This window comes from Chenopodium album, chromosome 25 (assembly GCF_948465745.1).
Source record: "Chenopodium album chromosome 25, dcCheAlbu1.1, whole genome shotgun sequence".
Lineage (NCBI taxonomy): Eukaryota > Viridiplantae > Streptophyta > Magnoliopsida > Caryophyllales > Amaranthaceae > Chenopodium > Chenopodium album.
The window spans coordinates 13,209,347-13,229,320 of record NC_137858.1 but is presented as its reverse complement, the minus strand read 5'-3'; the positions used below and the strand labels follow the sequence as shown (position 1 = coordinate 13,229,320).

Sequence of the window (19,974 nt, the reverse complement as noted above, 5' to 3'; positions counted from 1 at the left end):
ATATGAGACTTGTGATATAAAGAAACCTTGGTCATGAACATGTGTACCAAAGGAATTGCAATTTGTTTTACACATTGCACCATTAACAGTGCAACAAGGACATGATTTTCATTAATGAGTTTAGGGAGAAACAATTCATAGACAAGTAATAGTTAGGCGATGTGAAGTTGTGAACCAGTAAGGCAGCAACTAGTGAGCTATGTAATTGGGTAAACACCTATATACCGGGGAGGCTGGGAAGCCTTTCAAGGTAGAGTAGACAGAGGGCTTCAGCCATATAGCTGAAAGAACTACAGTCAAACAAAAAACGAGGAAAGAACAATTATTATTGTGGGATAATAGGAGCGAAACTGCCAGACTCTTGCCCTAAGAAAATGAAGGACTAATCTGTTTCAAGATCTTACAAGAAATAGTGAAAGGATAGTTTGGAGCTCATTCATAGTAATATTGGAAACACTCAAGAATACAAAGACATCATTATCAAATCGTAACATATGCATAGGATTATAATAAGTCCTTAAGGTACATCAAAAAAGAGTTGAGAAGAATGATAAGAGGGGATTTTATTAGCACACTATATTGTAACAAATAAATTGCATTCTTTCAGCTACACTAACTTAAATACAGCAATTACACAAAGAAATGAGAGCAAAACTGAGCAAAAAAATGGAGATGGATTGACAAACAGAATAGACACAAGCTAAAAAAAAAGCTACCTCATCTACGTCGATGTTTAGAGATACTAGGGGAACTAACTACTTGTGCCCCTTTGTAATTTTTGCTAGGAGAATCCAGTGACCCCCTGAAGGAAGCATAAGCAGATTTTGCAGACTCTGGTACAGAGTCCAGTGGAAGAGATTCAGCAAAGCATGCCGTGTTTATACGTGTTCTCTCAAGTTCCGCTTCAAGAAGCTCTGAGCTGCATTGTTGTGCAAGTGCCTACAGTAGGGGGGAAGGAAAAATATATGCTTAGATCAATTGCAATTTCAGGATAAAAAACACAATAAGAATTACAACTCATACATTTTATTGATAAGATCCTATTCCACCAACCTAAAGAGACGAAATAAATATATACAATAGGCTGCATTAGTGGCATACTTCAAATACAGAGAATGGAAAATAAAAGTTAATCTACTTCAGGTAGACCAACTTCCCCATCTAATGTATTTTGTCAAATGTCTGTAAATTTTAGAGTGGCTCCTCTCTCTTATGATTATAAACTAAACTAAAATTTACATCAATTTTCATGGATGTGTGTGCGTATTGATTATCCCATCAAAACTCAGCAAGCAGAGTAGCTTGTCACCACATCAAAATAAAAAAAATACAGTAATAAAATTGAAAACAAAAAAACTCACAATCAGATCATCTGGTGACACACTAACTCCCTGCTGTCTCTCATCTGCAAGAGCATCTTCTCCCCCTCTCGTTGATCTGCGATGATGCCCAGGATTCTCAACCACCTCTGTCACACTTTCAGTAGCTTTTTCCAGCAGCATCCCTTGAAGTGATTTTAGAGATTCTCTCGCATCATTTGTAAAGTAGGGATTTAGTACCGTCTCGAAATATTCAAGCTGCATAGAACCAAAAGTACATTGCCTACGTCAACTCGTGAGCATGTAATCTTCAAGCTATAAAGAAAATAAGGAATTAAGAAATACAAGCATGAACTAACACAGAACCAATTAAAGTGATAACAGACATTTACTTTATGCAGCTTTTATTTATTTTTATTATCACCTTCAGCTACTATACGACTTAGTCACATAAATAACAACCTCACTTTTTACAGAATTATCAATGAATAATTTCCAATTATAATGAGAGCGTCATCTCCTGTGATAAAAGGAAAGTCAACCCACTTAAACTCCACTACCCTCTATTTGGTGGGAAAACGCTACTTACATGCAGTAATGTTATACTGCATCTAGTTATACTTATCTACTACATGAAATAATGTTATCTCCAATGAATTAATTTCAGCAATACAGCACAAACAGCCTCTTTGTAGGCAATGACATCCAACTCCAATACAAAAGGCAGGAGCATACTTAGTCATTGGGGGGAAATTTTATATTGATATAGGATGGTGTGCATCACTTGTGTGTTGTGTTACAATTTAATTTAAAAATTAGGGAGAATACCAGTACATGATGTGATATTAGGAAGAAGATAAAAGACAAGCAAGACCATCATCACACAGAAAGTAAAGTAGGAATGCTTGTAATCCTTAATACTCCCTAGTCCCATATTAGTTACTCCGTATTACATTTCTTTTTCATTTGTCCCTAATCAATTTTTACACTTTCTTTTTAGACTATAGTTTTATATTATCTCTTTCCACTACCATAACAATAGGCTCTACTCTCTAACATTCAAAAAAAATTTATTCCTCTATCTTCTATCACATCTACCTATTCAATAAAATTATATTCCACTATCTCCATTCACATTTTGCTTTACAATAGAATAATGATTAATGACCAAACAACTTACCAACCAAAACAATGTGTCATGATAAGTGTAAAATATAATCTGGGATGGAGGGGGTGACGTTTACCAAGTCAATGAGACACCGAGATATATATTATCCACATTAAGATATTTTCACAGAGACAAATTACATGTTCTTTAGTCCCTGATTGTTTCAGAAGACCAGCATCACACAGAAAGTACAGAAGAAATGCTTAATCCTTGATTAACATTTGCCAAGCCACCAAGATACATTTTATTTTCATCAAGAAATTTCAGTTTTGGAAAAAGTTGTATGGAACGTATTTTATAAATTAATATAGTGCTCCTTGTTAAGAGAAATTATGAACAAAATAGCCGATAGAGAAGCATTCCCAAGCCTGGCAAAGGAATATGTTCTGAGCTTACTTGGGATAAATGTAGTTTTCTTGGCGATTATCAAGCTTCCTAATATTTTTTAGGCTTAGTTGTTTAATCTTGCAAATCATTTTGGCACATTTTGATAACTTCTTTATCATACAAGATTATACTGTTCACTTACAGGAGTACATAAAATGTACACTACAGCACTGCTAGAAATGCAGACTTAGGAGCTAGAGAGCCACATACCTCAAGCATAAGCTGACAGAAACCATTTGAATCCACTGACTTAAATTCTTTGCTTTCATATTCATGGAAGATACTCAAAAGAGTATCAATCAAACCTTCAACAAGAACACCAAGCGTCTTGTCAAGAAGGGGCTTAGCTCCAGCAAAGACCTGCACCCAAGGAACCAATTCAAATTTAAACGAAGTATACTTGTAAAAGATGACAAGTGGATCAAGGAAATAGTTTGACAATTATTAGAGGTGAAGAGGTTGACAACGTGTTAATATGTTGTCTATTAAGCATATTACCATAGTTAAAAAAAATATTAAAATACCATAGTCCCTTAAATCGACAACTAAGCACAAAGACTCAGAGCTCCACAAAATGATATCTGATGAAATAGCTGAAGCTATTAATTTACCTCTGCATGCACAGCTACCAGGGTGTGCAACAGCTCTACAGCAGCATCACGTACACCCTGCATACATATATGTCATTAGATATCTTAAAACCCAGTTGAGGAGAATATTAGATAGTTAATGAGTTGTTTAGCATCTAACTTTGACTGAAGGAGCTGAACCCCATTGAACTCCAGCATCTAATAAGTAGCTCATTGCAGCAGTCCTGATCATGTTTGCCTGATAAAATTAACATGTATGTTAAAAAAATGCCAGCAGATGAATTAGGGGATTGATCAGAAGATTTTACCATGAAGAGAGGTTACCTTGGCAAAAGTATACTGTTCCAGGACTTTGTCTTCAAGAGCAGAAAAAGCCATTACCAAATCAACTTTATCAGAGTCCTCTTCATCTCTCTCCCTGCAATAGTGAAGTCAACGATAAATGATCTAGCTGTTCGCAAACATTGACATTCAATGAAAATTGGAAGAGCCAAAAAAAAAAAAAAAAAAAGATGCCACAACATGACCTAGAAAAACTGCAGGGCACTTTTACATACTCTAATCGGAAGAGTGGGCTTTCAATGGACCGTTTAAAAGTTATGAAAAGGCATAGAAGGGTTATTTGTTGCATTTAAAGCAATATCGCAATAAGTAAAATTATATAATAAGGAACATAATACAATTTTGTTAAGTAAACATCATGGAATAGAGTGAGAGAACTACTTCAAAAGCAAGCACAACAAGATACAAGTAAAAATCACTAACCGAGAATGTGACCATATATGTTTGTATTTATTATAAAGTTCATAACAAAGTTCATCTTTGCAATATCCGACATTGCTCAAGACCATCAGCAACTGCTGGTGCGGATCAACAACACTTCCAGGCATAAGATCTAAAGACTTTTCTGAGTTTTCAAAAGAATGTCCGTTGGGTAAATACGAACTTTCTCTGTTAGATCTACTTTGCGTCAACTCAGTTCCAATACGTTCAAGATGTCCTACAAGATCCAATAACAAGCAAATTTCATTATCTAAACTGAAGCACATTTGAAACATTATTGACGGGCATAAATCAGGGGTCAATAATATAACTAGTCATCCTACTATTTTTCTTTCTACAATAGGATCCTTTTTTTTTATATATATATATATATATTTTTTTTTTTTGGGGGGGAAAGGGGGGGGGGGGTGTGTGTGTGTGTGTGTGTGTGTGTGTGTTAAGAGCAGCGAGATCTCCTTTGTTTCACATTACCAGCAAAATCCAGGAAGCAATTCAAAGCGGATAATCTAACAGATTCTTGAATTTCATGAAAAGGAATAAAGACATCCTCTGTCTTTGCTGCCTCGCTCTTTAATGTCTGAAGCATCCTGAAATTGTAGCACAAGATCAATGTTATGAACAAAAAGAGCCTAGATTACTGTTCCTAATAAAATAGATATAACTCAAAATGCAAGTTAATCAAAAGAAAAAAAGAAATAAAATAACCAATATTCTGATAAAAGGGTAAATGCTCCAGAAACAAATCCTAGAAAAAAAAATGGGCATCCAAAAAACAAAATTTTCTTTCCTAGTTAATGGTGGATATAAAGGGTTGGCCAATAGGTAAACAAAATGATCTCTTTGCACTTGCTTCAAAAGTAGCAACCTATGTCATTGCCTAATGCTTTTGCAATATTCATGGAATACACATGTAAAAATTCCAAAAGGAGATAGACTCAAATAAGTTCACCAATTATATACCTTATACAGATATCCACGACATTATCTACCACAAAGTGCCTCACATATTTTCTAGACTTTGGAATGGACAAATAGTGCTCATCTGCCCTTATCAGCTTGTGTTGTACAGAGTATAACAAGAACATCAAGAGTAACATAACGACATAAGTCACATAACAAAACCTATCTGTATTGATTGAATGTTACCTAGAAGAAGCAATGATCTCATTGTGTATTAATGTATTTATCATTAGGTGGGTTTCCAAAGGTCCAGGAGGTCCAACTGTACACAAGCTTAATTTTGGTCACTTTAAGACAAAAGAGGCTATAGAGACAAAACTACATGCAAACTCCCCAGAGTCTGATTCCATTAATATACACTATGTCATGGAAGTGGGGAAAAAAATGCTACACTTTAAAGAATTGATAGGTCCCAAATCCCAAGTACATCCAAACAGATTACAGAATATGTACTTAAAATTATCATTTATAAATAATTATTTCATTTCCTGGTTGTAGTTGCAATTTTCAGGTTCAGAGTTCATAAGACTGAAAAGGTATACACTTGTACTTACTGGCTGACTTGATTTAATGCTGATATCATAATCGACCGGAATGCTAGAGGCAAGTAAGAGATCCTGTATGGAGATTTATTTCTTTCAATTATTGAGACTGTGACCCATGTTTCATCTCTTGACAAGTCTTCAATAGTAGTCCTCATCCATGAACAAAGCCTCATAATATAAGTCTTTGACACTTCTGCATGAACAGCTCTGAGCGCCATAACTGTGAAAATAAAGAGCAAACACTGAGAATTGCTAACAGATGCAGCAGGTGGGTTACAAAAAGAAAGTGCGTGAGATACCAATGATAGCAGGGGCTGATTCTTTGACTTCTAAAGCCTGGCAAGCTTTAGATACTTCTTTTATGGAGTCACACATATATGGCTGAAGGATATTCGACTCTTCAAATTCACGAAATGTGTCGAGCACCTGCATTATGGTAAAAGCGATAAGGACTTACACAAAAGATCACCATTACGCAACCGTTGGCTTTAAAGAGTAATGACAGATCAATCTATGACTCTATGTTATTCATTTCAAAGTCCAGAAACATCAATTGCAAGGGTAAAATTGTCTAGATCAGCCCTGTTCCTACCATCAAAGAAGCTAATATGTGGTTAGAATGGGAAGGTGGAGTCATGCATACAGGACGACTAAGGTTTCATAAGATTTTAATAAAAAATACTTTAAGAAATGTGAAAACTTCGGCACTTCCTATTATTATTTTCATATCAGATAACTTCAACATCTTCCACAATCATAGAGTGAAACCATCCAATACATAATTATACGTACTCCACTCCAATTTACTTGTAAAACTAATAGTTTCACGGCTGCCGATGCACAACCTAAACCATTAATACCTCAACAAGATCCCACATGACTATGTTTTCTTCCATTTAAATCACAATATGACTTAATAGGAGAGAGAGTATGAATAGTGCCAAAATCCTAATGTTGCAACTAAAATGGAGCGGAGGCCGGAGGGCTAACAAAAAAACGGGTGAATGGGGTGATTAAAAAAAATCAAAAGAAAAATTCACAAAATGAAATGAAGTGATTGTATGGCAGTAAGTAATAACGTCCACACCCATTCTTTTAAATGCCTTTTGAATTAACCTTTTCTTTAAGCCAATTACCCACCATAACGAGTAGAGCCCACAAATAAAACCTCATGTTCTACATTTAGACCAGTCAGCATTTTAAAGTATAGGTTAACAATCTCCAGCCTTCTCTCTGATATATCCAGCCGAAGGGAGAAAGAAGTGAATAGAAGAGAGAAGAGTAAAGGTGAATTAGAAGGAACAATAAATATAAGAGAATAGAAGAAATTATCGTGCAGAAATAATTAACACAAACCTCTAAGAAGGTTTCTCCTCCATCAAGAATGAAAAAAAAAAACAAAAAAAGCAACCAAGAAGTATAAAGAAGAGGGAGAGACCCATTGGGCTTTTTCAGATATAAGCTTTTTCAAAAAAAAAAAAAAAAAGGAACCAAGAAGTACAAAGAAGAGAGAGAGACTGATTGGGTTTTTTCAAAAAACAACAAAAAAAGGAACCAAGAAGTATAAATAAATTAAAGTTATGCGCTTTTTCAGATACAAGGTTGTAAGATTTCAATGAGAAGGTTCTTTAAGGATAACTATATACAAAGGAAGCGGCTCAAGGTACGTAAACCGGAAAACTGATTCCCAGCTAATCACGTTTAGATTTCGGAAAAACTTTGTTGGTGGCTAGAGCTTTCAGTCATTAGTTAACAATTCACAAGAGCACTGAATAAGTTTTTAATTGAATGTCTCACCATAAGAAAGCTCATAGACCATTACAGATAAGATAAATGCAATTTTTCAGCGAAAGTGCCCAATTAATTGGATGCAGAGCTTTCCTTATCCTTCACTGTGGTAGCTGTTATGTACTTATATGGAACTGACTTTTTGTCTTAGAGGAAAGCTCAGGACTCTTGTTTCATTATCGGGTAATACGCTGGCGAGCTGGTTTGGTTTGCGGAGGAAAAACAATCTTAAGGAGCTGAGGCGTGAATTTATGTCTATGGTTCATTGGTTTGGGTGCTTTTGGAAAGACCATCATGATTTATCTTTTGTGTTAAGCTTAATCAGATATTACAATTTACAAGACCATGTGATCTTAAGCTTTTATGCAGTCATGATGCTTTTCCAAAATTTTATTGTGTCTGATGTCAAGCGTAATAGGCATACCTTATTTTATATCATTTTTTCTTTTTTTAAGCATCCCTCTATTTTGCTATGAAATCTCCTGTTCTTTCTTCTCAACTTAAATGTTTAATTCTTACTAGAAAATCCTGGGAAAACAGTCTGCTTCAGCCATCATTCCAGCCTTAGTTTTAAAAGGCGTTTATAATTTACAATTGAATAAGGGATTAAGTGTTTTCTCTCTCCTCTTGTATAATTATATGACCGCTGGGGTTTTCTAAAAAGGCATGCGGTTTTTTTTTTTTTTTTAAAAAAAAAAAAAAAAAAAAAAAATCTGTGACAACTTTGACAAGTCAGCAGCAGCCAGAGACTTAAATCATTAACCGACAAAGGCGCAGCGGTAGTGGCATTTAGCAGTAGTGTCTAATCAAGTACAAAAATGTTGAGGTCAGAAGGGTTAGAGAAGGCATACCTTATCCTCGTAGAGAGATATTGTACTACGCATCATTCCGGAAACTTCATCAAGAGAATGACTTGAGTACTTCGCATCACCAATTTTTTCGTCAATCTTATTTGAGGTAGTGGCATTGGATTCGGTAGCAACATGGGAAGACTGGAATTAAATCAAAAACATTAATTCAATCCAAGGTGGTAATTGGCCACACTTAAAACTGATTTAAACCAGTACATTAATTTATTTATTTTTTTTTTAAAAAAAAATCTAAATATTGCAATCTGTAATACTCTGTAATCAATGTCCTGCTGTGAAACAGCCTTCAATTTCTTGCATGTGCACATACGATTTTATAACTAGTCCTTTGGTATGTGGGACAGCCAGAAGTCTTATAGGTATCCTTACAAGAACAAATTTTCTTTTCCCAAAAAGGCCTATATATGGTTTGATCCAATTTATATACTATATAACATATACACAAACAAGCAGAAAGACATAATGCTCGATTGTGATCCCACCTTATAAAATTAAAGGAAACTAGGAACAAACACATGCTCATTGAAAATAAAAATACTATCTTGATCTTGGACTCCTACACTATATGAAAGGGATATAAGGAAACAACTAGCTATATAGCTCCGTTATTGCAATTACACAAATGAAAAATTTCATGCTCAGAAGTACCTCATTGACTTAAAAAAGTAGCCAAAATGAAAATTACATGAATCTACAACAGACCCAAACATAATTAGCATGAAAGAGAATGGCTAAGTTATTAATATGTATATATAACCCCTCTCTTCCCTGCACATACACACACACACACACACACCAAAAGTAATTCCCATTAGAGAGAAGGAAATTTGGTGTACCTTCGCAAATTTTCCACAGAAAACTGAAAGTGCTATTTTCCAGAAGGCTGGTAAGTAATGAATAAGAACAGATGTTAGCTTCTGGATGTACTTTTTTTTCAAAGCATCAACCTCTTCCCCAGTCAATTCCACTGGAGGAGCGTCTCCAGCAAGGTCGGCGTTACCATTTGTGTCTGGCTGATATGAAAAAGGTTAAAGGGTTATACATTATAGCACATCAAGTACATTTTTTGTTCTTTGCAAAGATGCAGTTTGACAGAATCAAGATTTAACTCACAGATTGACTAGGCCCCTGCAGTATCTGTTTCCACTTGGCATCAGAGGCAGCACGCTCACGTATATCATTTTGCAATGCATCAAGCCTTGCTTCATAGTCATAGGTGCACTTTTCAAGCAAACCTCTGATTCTTTGGTTCTGCAATGTTGGCCTTAACATTATAAGTTAAACCAGATTTCAACTAAAAGTTAAATAAGCAAACTAAACAATCCCAGCCTTGGGGAAAGATCAACATGCTCAAAGACTTGCATCTAACCAATTATGACTAGTTTAGAGGCTATTACCAAAAGACTCACAGTGAAAGCATTCACGGGAAAGAGCAATTAAAAGAGGGAGGAATGATTTAAAGAACATTAATCATACAATTTCCACATAATTTAGTAAACTCACAGCACAAACAGTTTATTTGGATAAAAAAAAAAACAAAAAGGGGGAAGGAATAGAAGGGGAGGGAAAAATAATGATTTTTTTTTTCCAAATCTCTCCATTGTCGGTGAGATCAATTTCTTACAATTTAAACCCTCCATTTCTCTCCCCTCCAATTCCCTTCTATCCTCATTTGTTATCCAAATGAAAGAATTCCAATCCCTCCATTTCCCTTCCTTTCCTCCCACTTCCCTTCCCTTCCTTTCCCTCCATTTCCTTCAATCCAAACACACTATAAAAGGCCCAAAGTTGGATAAGAAAGCAAAAGGCAACAACTTTTAACGTCGTTTAAATTATAGAATAAACAATAAAGCATAGGATGAATTATGGAAGCAAATAGCATAGCATTGGTACATTAGACATCATGAGATTGTAGTGTATCTAACCTGCAAGTTCAGATAATGCCACACAGGATCTGATTCAGGTTCTAGCTCCAAAAGCAGCCTCACAGTGTTTTCAAGCTATAAGAAGCAATAAAAGTTGACCATTTAGCATTATCAGACTAACATTGAGGTAAAGAGTATCAGAATACAGATATTTGGAAAAATTAATGAAACATACAGAGAAATAATTAATTAAAAAAAACCACCACAAAATCACATTCCAATATACAAATTACTACCTTGTCAAGTTGCCGGCTTGTCACCACAATAAATAGGTGTTGGTAAAAAATACAAAGAACCTAGCAGCTCGGTTAATTAGGAGCGAAGAACTACAGATACAGCTTCATTAATATGGGTAAATGCCATATTCAGTCCTGAAGATGCTATACAGGTTCAGATGGAAGAGGTGTATCGGGTCTTATATGTAAGGAACTAAGGATTACTCACCTACCACGGCTACCAGTCTACCACAATGTACACAAAAAGGCACAAGAGCTATGAACACAACCTCACATGATTTATTCCTTCAGGTATAATTACATACTTCCCATACTCACTAGAGACACCATATATGAATTGTGTTTCAACTCCTTCCAAGTCCTGCTCATGAATTAATCAACCACACCTGATAGTGAGCGTAATCCATCCAAAGAACAAAATATCTAATCCTTGATACTCAAGTGTTGGAAGACCCTCAGACAACATGAGTTCATTTCAAAATAATCAATTAAATTCTTCCTTAAAAACTTAAATCCAAGAAAACAAGTTACTTATTCCAGACATCATCAAAACACATCAAATGTAACCAAGAAGCTTTTTTTAGGCACTATTCACAGTTCATAAACCCCCTCTGGTATTGGGTTCTATTTACTTTCCCTCTTTTGTGTTCTCACTCACTTTTACTTTATTCCTCTTATGCGAACCTTTTCATTAACCATTTTATCATCTCCAACACCACCTTGTGAGTTACATCAAATAATCCCTTTTTGTCTACATCACTACTCCTAGAAATGAAAGTACCCACATGGGTGGGTAGCCCCTCTCCCAATTTCTCCTATAATTGCTAGTTTCTGTAGCTAGTTGCTACTATAAAGCAGAAACAAGTGAGGGTCATGACTTTGAATAAAAGTGTGAACTTACATCTGTTAAATCTATCTGTGGATCTTCCATAGTTTTGTACAATGTTCCCTTGAACTCATGCATCACTTTTTCGACCTCCTCAAGTACACGTTTCAATATTCCAATCTGAAAAAAAATCATAATCATAAGGCTTATTAAGTTGAAAAAAAAAAGCATGCAGACGACATGCTTTAAAGTCAGTCATCTGCTGGAAGTTCTCCACAATACAAACTATTGTACATACTCTAAAGGAACAGTATATAAAGTGAAGGCAAACATATAGATCAAAACAAAGCAGTCCAATACGTATAGGAAGTTCTGTGATGAATATTGAACTTCACATTCCGAAAAATGCCGACAATAATGTGAAGTTTCAAATATTTCCACAGCATGTGTGAGATGCTATAATTTCACTATATCAGCCACTATGTTGAGTCTTTTTTTACACTGGTCCACATATAAGGGGTAGAATCTCATAATTTCATCATTATCAGTTATTTAGAACCTCTTACCTTTTATATAAAATAACAAAAATAAGTTTCTAAAGTTATACTTCATACACTCTCTTTTACCATTTGGGGTAAGACTCTTACCAATACATATCATTCACCCTAAACATCTTTAATTATCTTTTCGTAAAAATTATAATGAGATGAATCTATCAAGATCCCACATGACTACATTATTCCTTAATTAAATCACAATATGCGGTCAAAGGAAAGTGTGTGCATTGTATACAAGATTAAAATTCCAAATGGTGCAAGTATAAAAGAACAATCAATCAATCAATCAATCAATCAAAGCCTTAATCCCAAAAGAACAAAGAGATTTTATTTATTTATTTATTTATTTTATTTTTGAAGGAAAAAGAACAAAGAGACTAATAGGATGAAAACCTTCCAAAATTCTTGAACTGCAATAATAAAGATTTTTTTTTAGAAAATAAATAAAATTCACACCATGTTGGCTGGAAAAGTGCATCATAAAACCTACAAGATGATGCTTCCAAAATGTAAGAATGACAAAGTCTAACATAGAGGATTTCCGTCCCTTCTCCTCTCTCCAATGAAGGAATTTTTTTTTATAAAACCATGATTATTTAATATATCTACAAAGAGACAAAATGTTGCAAATGAATCTCAATTTTAAAGAGCAAAGGTGTCTATAGCCATAATAACAAATGAAAGGAAGAGTATAAGGTAATGTTTTTTTAACCTAATATAAGGTGTTTAGTTATAAATCATATGAGGTTTATTCTTGTCTACTATACCCTTGTCTAGTTTGGTTTGGTTTGATCTATCTTCACATTTTGATTGAAAAGTTTTCGTACGCTAATATACATAAAATTATTATTATCAAGTAGGATCTTATTAGACGTCCTAATTTGTATTTTCTAGATAGCTAAGTCCGTAACTTTAATCAGTATACAATATTCCATATATTTGGAAATAAGTAAGCATAAATAAAAAGGTCCGTTTTCGTATGAATTTTTGTGGCTTGATTGTAATAATAAACATCAGTATGTTCCTGAACAAATAATATATTGTCAAATTCCATATATTGGGCAGTATTTACACATATACATAGATAAAACAAATAATAAAACCCCTTTTCACATTTCACACACTAACTATCTTTTTTAAAAACTTGTTCTGAGATCAAAAGAAACTAGCAGCAAGGGGCACACATCATAACTAAATAAAAGATGCCCACTAAAGAAAAACCATACATAGAGAAAATTTCTGGAACATTTTTCAACAATTAGACAATATGCACCAAACTTTAAAAAAAAAAAAAAAAAAAAAACAATAAAAAAAATGTCATAAGATAAGCTTATTTTTTAAGACAGCAGGGTCAACAGGATCCATTTTCAATCACAAAGTAGAATAGACGCAGCTGTTAACATACATGAGATGGCAGCGCAATTGACTTTGCCTTCTTATACTCCCTAACCGCCAAATCATGTTCACCATTGCTGATACTAGCACGAATTGTACTAGGCAAGTTGAAGAGTGTGCGAAACCTCTGGAGCATTCCTTGAACAGACCTGATCTTCTCTGCTTGAGCCTGACATGCATAAATGCACATAAAGATCAATATGGCTCACGATGTGAATGAGAACATTACAAACTAACAACATTCCTCATACTAACCTGCCTCTCAAACAGGGGCTCAAAAGCACGGGTAGCTTGTGAACTCACTCCTTGAATGATGTTATATAGGTGCATAGTCCCAGCACCCTCTGGGTCTTCTTCAATTCGTTTCAGCTTTGATTCAATATCTACTCAAAAATTTCCGCTGATAATTAGGCAATTGCAAAGCTAATACTACTTATGAATCAAATTGGGCAGCAATAATAGATAAAACAATCAGAATTCTCCACTGACATACCATCAATGGTTGTCTTGCATGAGACAAAACAATCAAAATTTTCCTTCACCAAATTTTTTCTCTGCTGAGTGCGACCTTTAAGGTCTGTTTTAATAGCGTGAGCACCAGCCTCTAGATCAGCTGCACTTGTATCTTGGTGAATCCGAGAAAGAAATAACTTCGCATCAAATTTCTCTGAAAAATACGCCAGCTTTTCTGCAAAATATCAAATAATCTTGAGGACACCTTAATTGTTGTTCCCACGTAAACAGCCTTTGAAAAAAACCATAAAAAAACACATATAGAGAAAGCCCCTAGGCTAGGAGTACAAAAAGGAAGATAACTCAGTGCAGGTTATCATTGGTTAAATAGACCTTATTATAGAGTTTGGAAATTATTAACAATCAAGGATATCGCATGAATCCAAATGTCACTTGAAAGTATGCTGAATTAATTCAATAAACTATAAATGCCTCCTCAAACAAAAAGTTGAAATAAGATATATACCACGAAGATCATTATTAATATTATCTCTTTCTCTCGAGGGAGAGCTGTCTGAAGTATCTGTTATCAGCTTCAATGTTCTGTTGTCTATTATCCTGCAAAAATGGAAAAACTCGGGTTAGTATAGAGGGTGAGGGAGGTCATCAGAGGAAGAATTGTGGAGTGGAGGACTGCTGTAGAAGAGGAAGGGGGAAGGAAGAGATTATAGGAAATTATAGCCTAAGAGAATGTAACATGGGTCTCATATAATGGAGTTCTAGACAGTTTCTGTTATGTGGTAGCAGAAGCTTGACATTTCAAACAACCAATAACAAATTCAATAAGAATTGTTGCTGGTAATAATTGGTTATAAAAGACAAACACAATGACAATGAACTCGCAAAAACCCACAAGTGGCTTACACTCTTTCTTTTTTTACCTCGATCTTTTTATCTAACTTCCCATTTGGGGGTTTGGGGGGGAGGAGTATGTAGTTATCTAGGTGATATGTAATTCCAACACTTTTAGTTTTGCACTATTCAGTTATTAACTTTGACCAATTTATTTACACTACTTTATTGAAAGCAAATCCATAAAAAAGAATGTTATCGAATTAGTTCAATTGACACTTTTATAATAAGAATAACAACTTTTTCTATTTTTATTTATTTATAAAAAATTAAAGATATTAGTGGTCAAAATTGTTCATTGGAAAGCATTCTAGTCAAAGCAGTGGGGGTGTAGATAAGCAACAACAATCAGCACCATCAAAAGAGCATAAGCAATTACTAAGTGTAAGAAAATGTGAAACGATTCTGAACATGACAGTCAAGAAAGATTACCCTAATCCTAGAGGATCAATACACTCCATGCCTCGTGGAAACGACTGTAAATTTGCCAGGCCCTTTTTGCCCAATGCTGAAGGCTTATGCTCAACTTTTGGAACCACTGGTACTGGTACTGCTCTAGCCTCACGCATCTCTCGAACTCTACGAGCAAGCTGACAAACAAATATCACTATTTTCACGATGACTGTTCAAAGTCTTTAACAGAACATAATACACTACCAACTGCTAGAACAATTGTCAGAAAACATAACAAGACAACAATCATAAACAAAAACAGCATGCTTCATCAACCTAAAGAATAGATCTGAGTCATAAGCACACAACCCAATTGTACCAAGACAGAATAACAGAACAGAAAATTAACACATTGCAGAGACAAAGTATCATTTTTAAAATAAGAAAAGGTTTGACCTAGGTTTCAAAGGTACATAACTTCTCTACCCCACCCCACCCCACCCCCCAATGGACATATACTTCATGCCTTGCCTTAATTCTATTACCTCTTTTAACCGTTTGCCTAGAGATTTTAAATATAGAACATCACCACCAAAACATAATTTTCATTGTCAATAATGTATATTTTTTAATATGATAGGAAATATAATCATTGCACTTTTCTTTCTTTCTTTCTTTCTTTTTTTTTTTGTTAGAGTTAATATTGTAGTCCTCTTCAGAGAGGAAAACCAAAAAAAAAAAAAAAAAAGGAGAGAGAGAGAGAGAGCATGAATTGAATTTGATCAGAGTGTGGATGCAGTTTAAAGAAGAGATTCATACTCCCTAGTCCACATAGCCACATCTTGTTTGGAATCCAATGACAATAATAATGTTTGAAAATGTGATACACAACTCACACAAGGATACACATAAGAGGCAAGAGAAGAAAATGAGAGAGATGATGAGATAAGAAGATAAAATGAAAGTGTCAAATGAAGATGCTTGCCAGGATTATGAGCACATGTGAAATCAAAAAAATTAAGGATGGGCACAATGACTCTTAATAGTAGAGGCCAATATAATCTCAAGTAGAACCACAATTTTTGTAACAATGAAGATTGGAATAATGCAGAACAATTAATTATGAATCCACAGATGAGATATAGGAAAAAAGAATCTTAATCTAACTTGTGTTAAATAACAAACACCTCAAAAGTGATTTTTTATGATATATTGATCCACCAGGTCTCCCAAAGTATACACTAGACAAGTAATATTTTGGAACTGTCCAAATCTTAGACACATGCCAAATTCAAGCCAAAAGAAGAATAATATGGGTGTGGCGAATGCATTCCCATGAAAAGGAATTTGGTGGAGACTGTTGAGAGAAATTAAGGCTTATATTAACTACACTTGTGTTCAAGTATTGACAATGATACTCGATAACCATATCTGAGTCCATATATTAAGCCAGGTTCTAAAGCCCAAATACTAAAATGAACCCTAGCTGATTACAACAGACACACCAAAGAAAGAAAGAAAACATCACCCCGGGACAGAGAATAGAGAAAAGTAGTAATGAGAAAACAATATTATTGTAGTAGTCAATTAGTCATATACTCTCTCTCTCTCTCTCTCTCACGGCCTATACATGCAAATACATGCAATAGCGAACGAATGCATTTCTCTCTCCTCGATTTATGGCTTATATATGGCTTACACAAGCAGTCATATCCAACAGTACTTCTCTCTCAATTTGTGGCTTGCATTCAAGTGCATCATGCCAAATCCTCGGTTTTTGGCTTACACAAGCAATGGTGTCCAAGTGCATTTCCTTTTCCTCACTTTATGGCTTACACAAGCAGTTGTGTCCGAGTGCATTTCTCTCTCCTCAATTAATGACTTATTGACTAACGTCTGACTGCATTTTGACGTAACTAACCTGGATTTTGTACTAAAGTTAGGGTGATGACATGTCAGCATGAACACGAATAGCTATCTACTGAGTCCAAGTAACATTGACAGAGGAAATTGGTCACATAATAAGCAGAAGAGACCAAAAACAATAGTAATATAAATCAAATTATCAATCCCCGTTATATATATTCTTCAGCAGTTTAACATATGATGCAAATAATCAGATTTTAAGTAAACTCACCACAAGCTAATAGCCTAACACCATGATTACAATATGTCAGACTTTGAGGCTAAGAGCCAACAATGCTGCACGCCACTCAACTGCATTTCATATATAACTATACAAGTGTTGTGGAGAAATAGACAAATTCCCTAGTAAAATAGAAAAACGTTCATAAAGGCAAACATATAAGACCACTTTCCGTTTTTGAAGGTTTCAATGGTATACCTTGAGGTTTAGTGAGCATACAGCAAGGTACCTTAGTATGTCAATGATATCTCACTGGCAACATAAAGAGGAAGTAGCAAATTTTCCTAACTCTGGCAACTCCGCGGATAACCCCTAAATTTTAGAGGGAACAATTTTGCTTCGTAAGTTCACGTCATATTTCAATCTTCCTTCTGCTTTTATCTAACTTTTTGGGCATATTGTCACCAATGAAGAAACATGATTGGATTGTGATAAACTCTGATAAAATTAAATACCTTAGGTTTTTTTAGTAACTGATCGTAGCATTGCAAATTTGACATCCTAAATACAGTTGCAAGCATAGAGAACACCCACACAAATATATAGTATGGTAATAAGAATCTTCATAAAGTAATATAAATTCATGATTATCAAAGGAGATAAGTGGACATACAGAATCCGCTCCTGCCAATCACTAATGAATTCATTCTGGGAGGGAGGGTGCTAGAGTGTTCTGACTTGCAACCTGAGTTAGCAACCCTGAATTTATACTAATGTCATCCAGTTCTTCGTTTTTGACATCCCTATATAAGAGAAAAAAAACGTTTCGCTAACTCCTAAATCCTAATTATGTTCTAAACAAAATTCCTTATCAACATTACTATTTCAAAAGAACAATTTGCTCCCCTTGAAATATTGTCAATTAAAGAGTATTATAGAGGAAGTCAAAATTGCTACAATCAACAAAAGTTCCATCATTCACACTTCATTAAGCATAACCCAAGTTGTTGATCACAGTCGATATTATGTCCCATTTGCTTCTTCTCTTTCATATCTTCTCCCGGTATTCCGAATTCCAATTACTACTCAGTTACACTATCAGAGTATCAGCAAATTTCATAACTTGGCATATCAGCAAGATCACACATTGTGGCAATCACATTAACACTCAACACAAATCGACAAAACGAAAAGAACCCGAAAATTCCCAAATCATAAAACAGCTAAAAAAAACACAATTAAACCCAAAATTAGCAAATGCAGCATCAAATCAAAGCTGAAAACCCTACCTCAGACTCATCCACACGCTTCCAGCTATCAGGCTCACCACCAGCCCACTGCGAATCGGCGTCATCCTTCGTAGCTTTAGCTCTACTCCTCCCCTTCCCACCACCACCACCATAAGTAGACGCCTTCGACGACTCCTCATCACCCGAAGAAATACTCAACATCTCAACCTCAGAATCATCATCTTCATCCATAGACTTGGTGTAATTCCTTTGTCTAGGGTTAGGGTTTTTGCTCGCCGACGACGACCCTTTATTCGGCGGCGGTTGGACGTAATTCGCAACAGGTTTGGACGATTTTGATGGGGGTTTCTGGTAATTGGTGTCACGTTCAGCTTGTTCCTTCAATGCCATCTGAAGGAGCTCATCTTCGTCGAGATCTTCGCTGTCGGTCGACATTGGAGCTTGGTGTGCGCGTTAATGGAGGAATTGAGTAGAGGAAATTGGTAGATCTGGGGTTGCAGAGGTTGAGGAAGATGATGATGAAGGATGATTTTTGGGAGTTGATTGATTAATAAAAATGGAGGAGAATTGAGGGAAAGTTCAAAGGTGGAGGAGAGAGAAAATTACTAGAAGGAAATTTGGAAAGGAAATTGTATTGTCTAATTGTAAATGCCACGTTTTTTACTCCTTTTGCCACGGTGGCATAATGGAAATACGTATTTTTCCAAATCCGTTTTGAGTACAATTATACTATACGGTGATAGAGATGACAGGTTGGTATAATTTTGCGGATTTTGCACTACATGTATCTCATTTGGAGTGGAAATGGGTAAGATTGTAAGAGTTCGTCCCATCTGATCATTTTAATCAACATGTTTTGTCGATCTAGTGCTTAGGCATAACAACTAACTCATACTTGTACTTTGTTAGCTGCTTAACCGCTAACAACCATAGCCCATATCGTAACTCTGTTTGTTAACGCTAACAATGGTGTCCAAGGTGCTTCCTCCATTGAAGCTACCATCGACGCCACCATCTTCATATCCAAGTTTCATCCATTAAACCGTCCACTAATACCATCTCTGAGACTTTGACGGCAAAAATGCTCTAGGAATAAAAGGTGAAATAAGGGCTTGGTCAACCACAAAGGATAGGGGGAATGGTCATTCCACCTTGAAATTAATGGCTTGGGAGCTTCCCATTCTTAGAATGAGTGATTTCGGGCTTGCCCCTAACTAATGATGTTTTGGACTTTTGGTAGTAAAGGAAATATTTGGTTTGCCAAATCATTTTGTTGACTTTACCAAAATGCTTCATATTAAATGAATGCAAAACCAAAATTACCCCTATGACAAAATATGTTGATCACAAAGATCAACTTGTCTTTAGCCTGATTTTAATGGGTATTAGAAGGGTATGGATATCAAAAGTGATTTTGAAATTACGTCTCATATATGTCTTACTTACTTGACATTCACTTGTCAACTCTTCAATTCTTCATATCAACACGTCTGTCTAATCTCCACTTTGTATTCACGACTATTTAAATAGGT

The 19,974-nt window shown here is 35.2% G+C and overlaps 1 protein-coding gene across 1 annotated transcript; it reads right to left on the bottom strand.

Moving 5' to 3' along the window:
• Window positions 1-477: 477 nt before the first annotated feature.
• LOC145613199 (exocyst complex component SEC5A-like) lies at window positions 478-19,070 on the bottom strand. Its single transcript, XM_081668261.1, has 21 exons — window positions 18,482-19,070; window positions 15,146-15,303; window positions 14,328-14,419; window positions 13,842-14,036; window positions 13,604-13,731; window positions 13,359-13,517; window positions 11,472-11,576; window positions 10,335-10,409; window positions 9,523-9,660; window positions 9,246-9,422; window positions 8,392-8,532; window positions 6,052-6,178; window positions 5,762-5,972; window positions 4,719-4,834; window positions 4,230-4,464; window positions 3,789-3,882; window positions 3,625-3,702; window positions 3,486-3,542; window positions 3,085-3,234; window positions 1,362-1,577; window positions 478-939 (listed from the first exon to the last, which is right to left on the bottom strand). The coding sequence occupies exons 1-21, from the start codon at window positions 18,875-18,877 to the stop codon at window positions 718-720; spliced, it is 3,270 nt and encodes a 1,089-aa protein (XP_081524387.1). The 5' UTR covers window positions 18,878-19,070; the 3' UTR covers window positions 478-717.
• Between the last annotated feature and the right edge of the window lie 904 nt (window positions 19,071-19,974).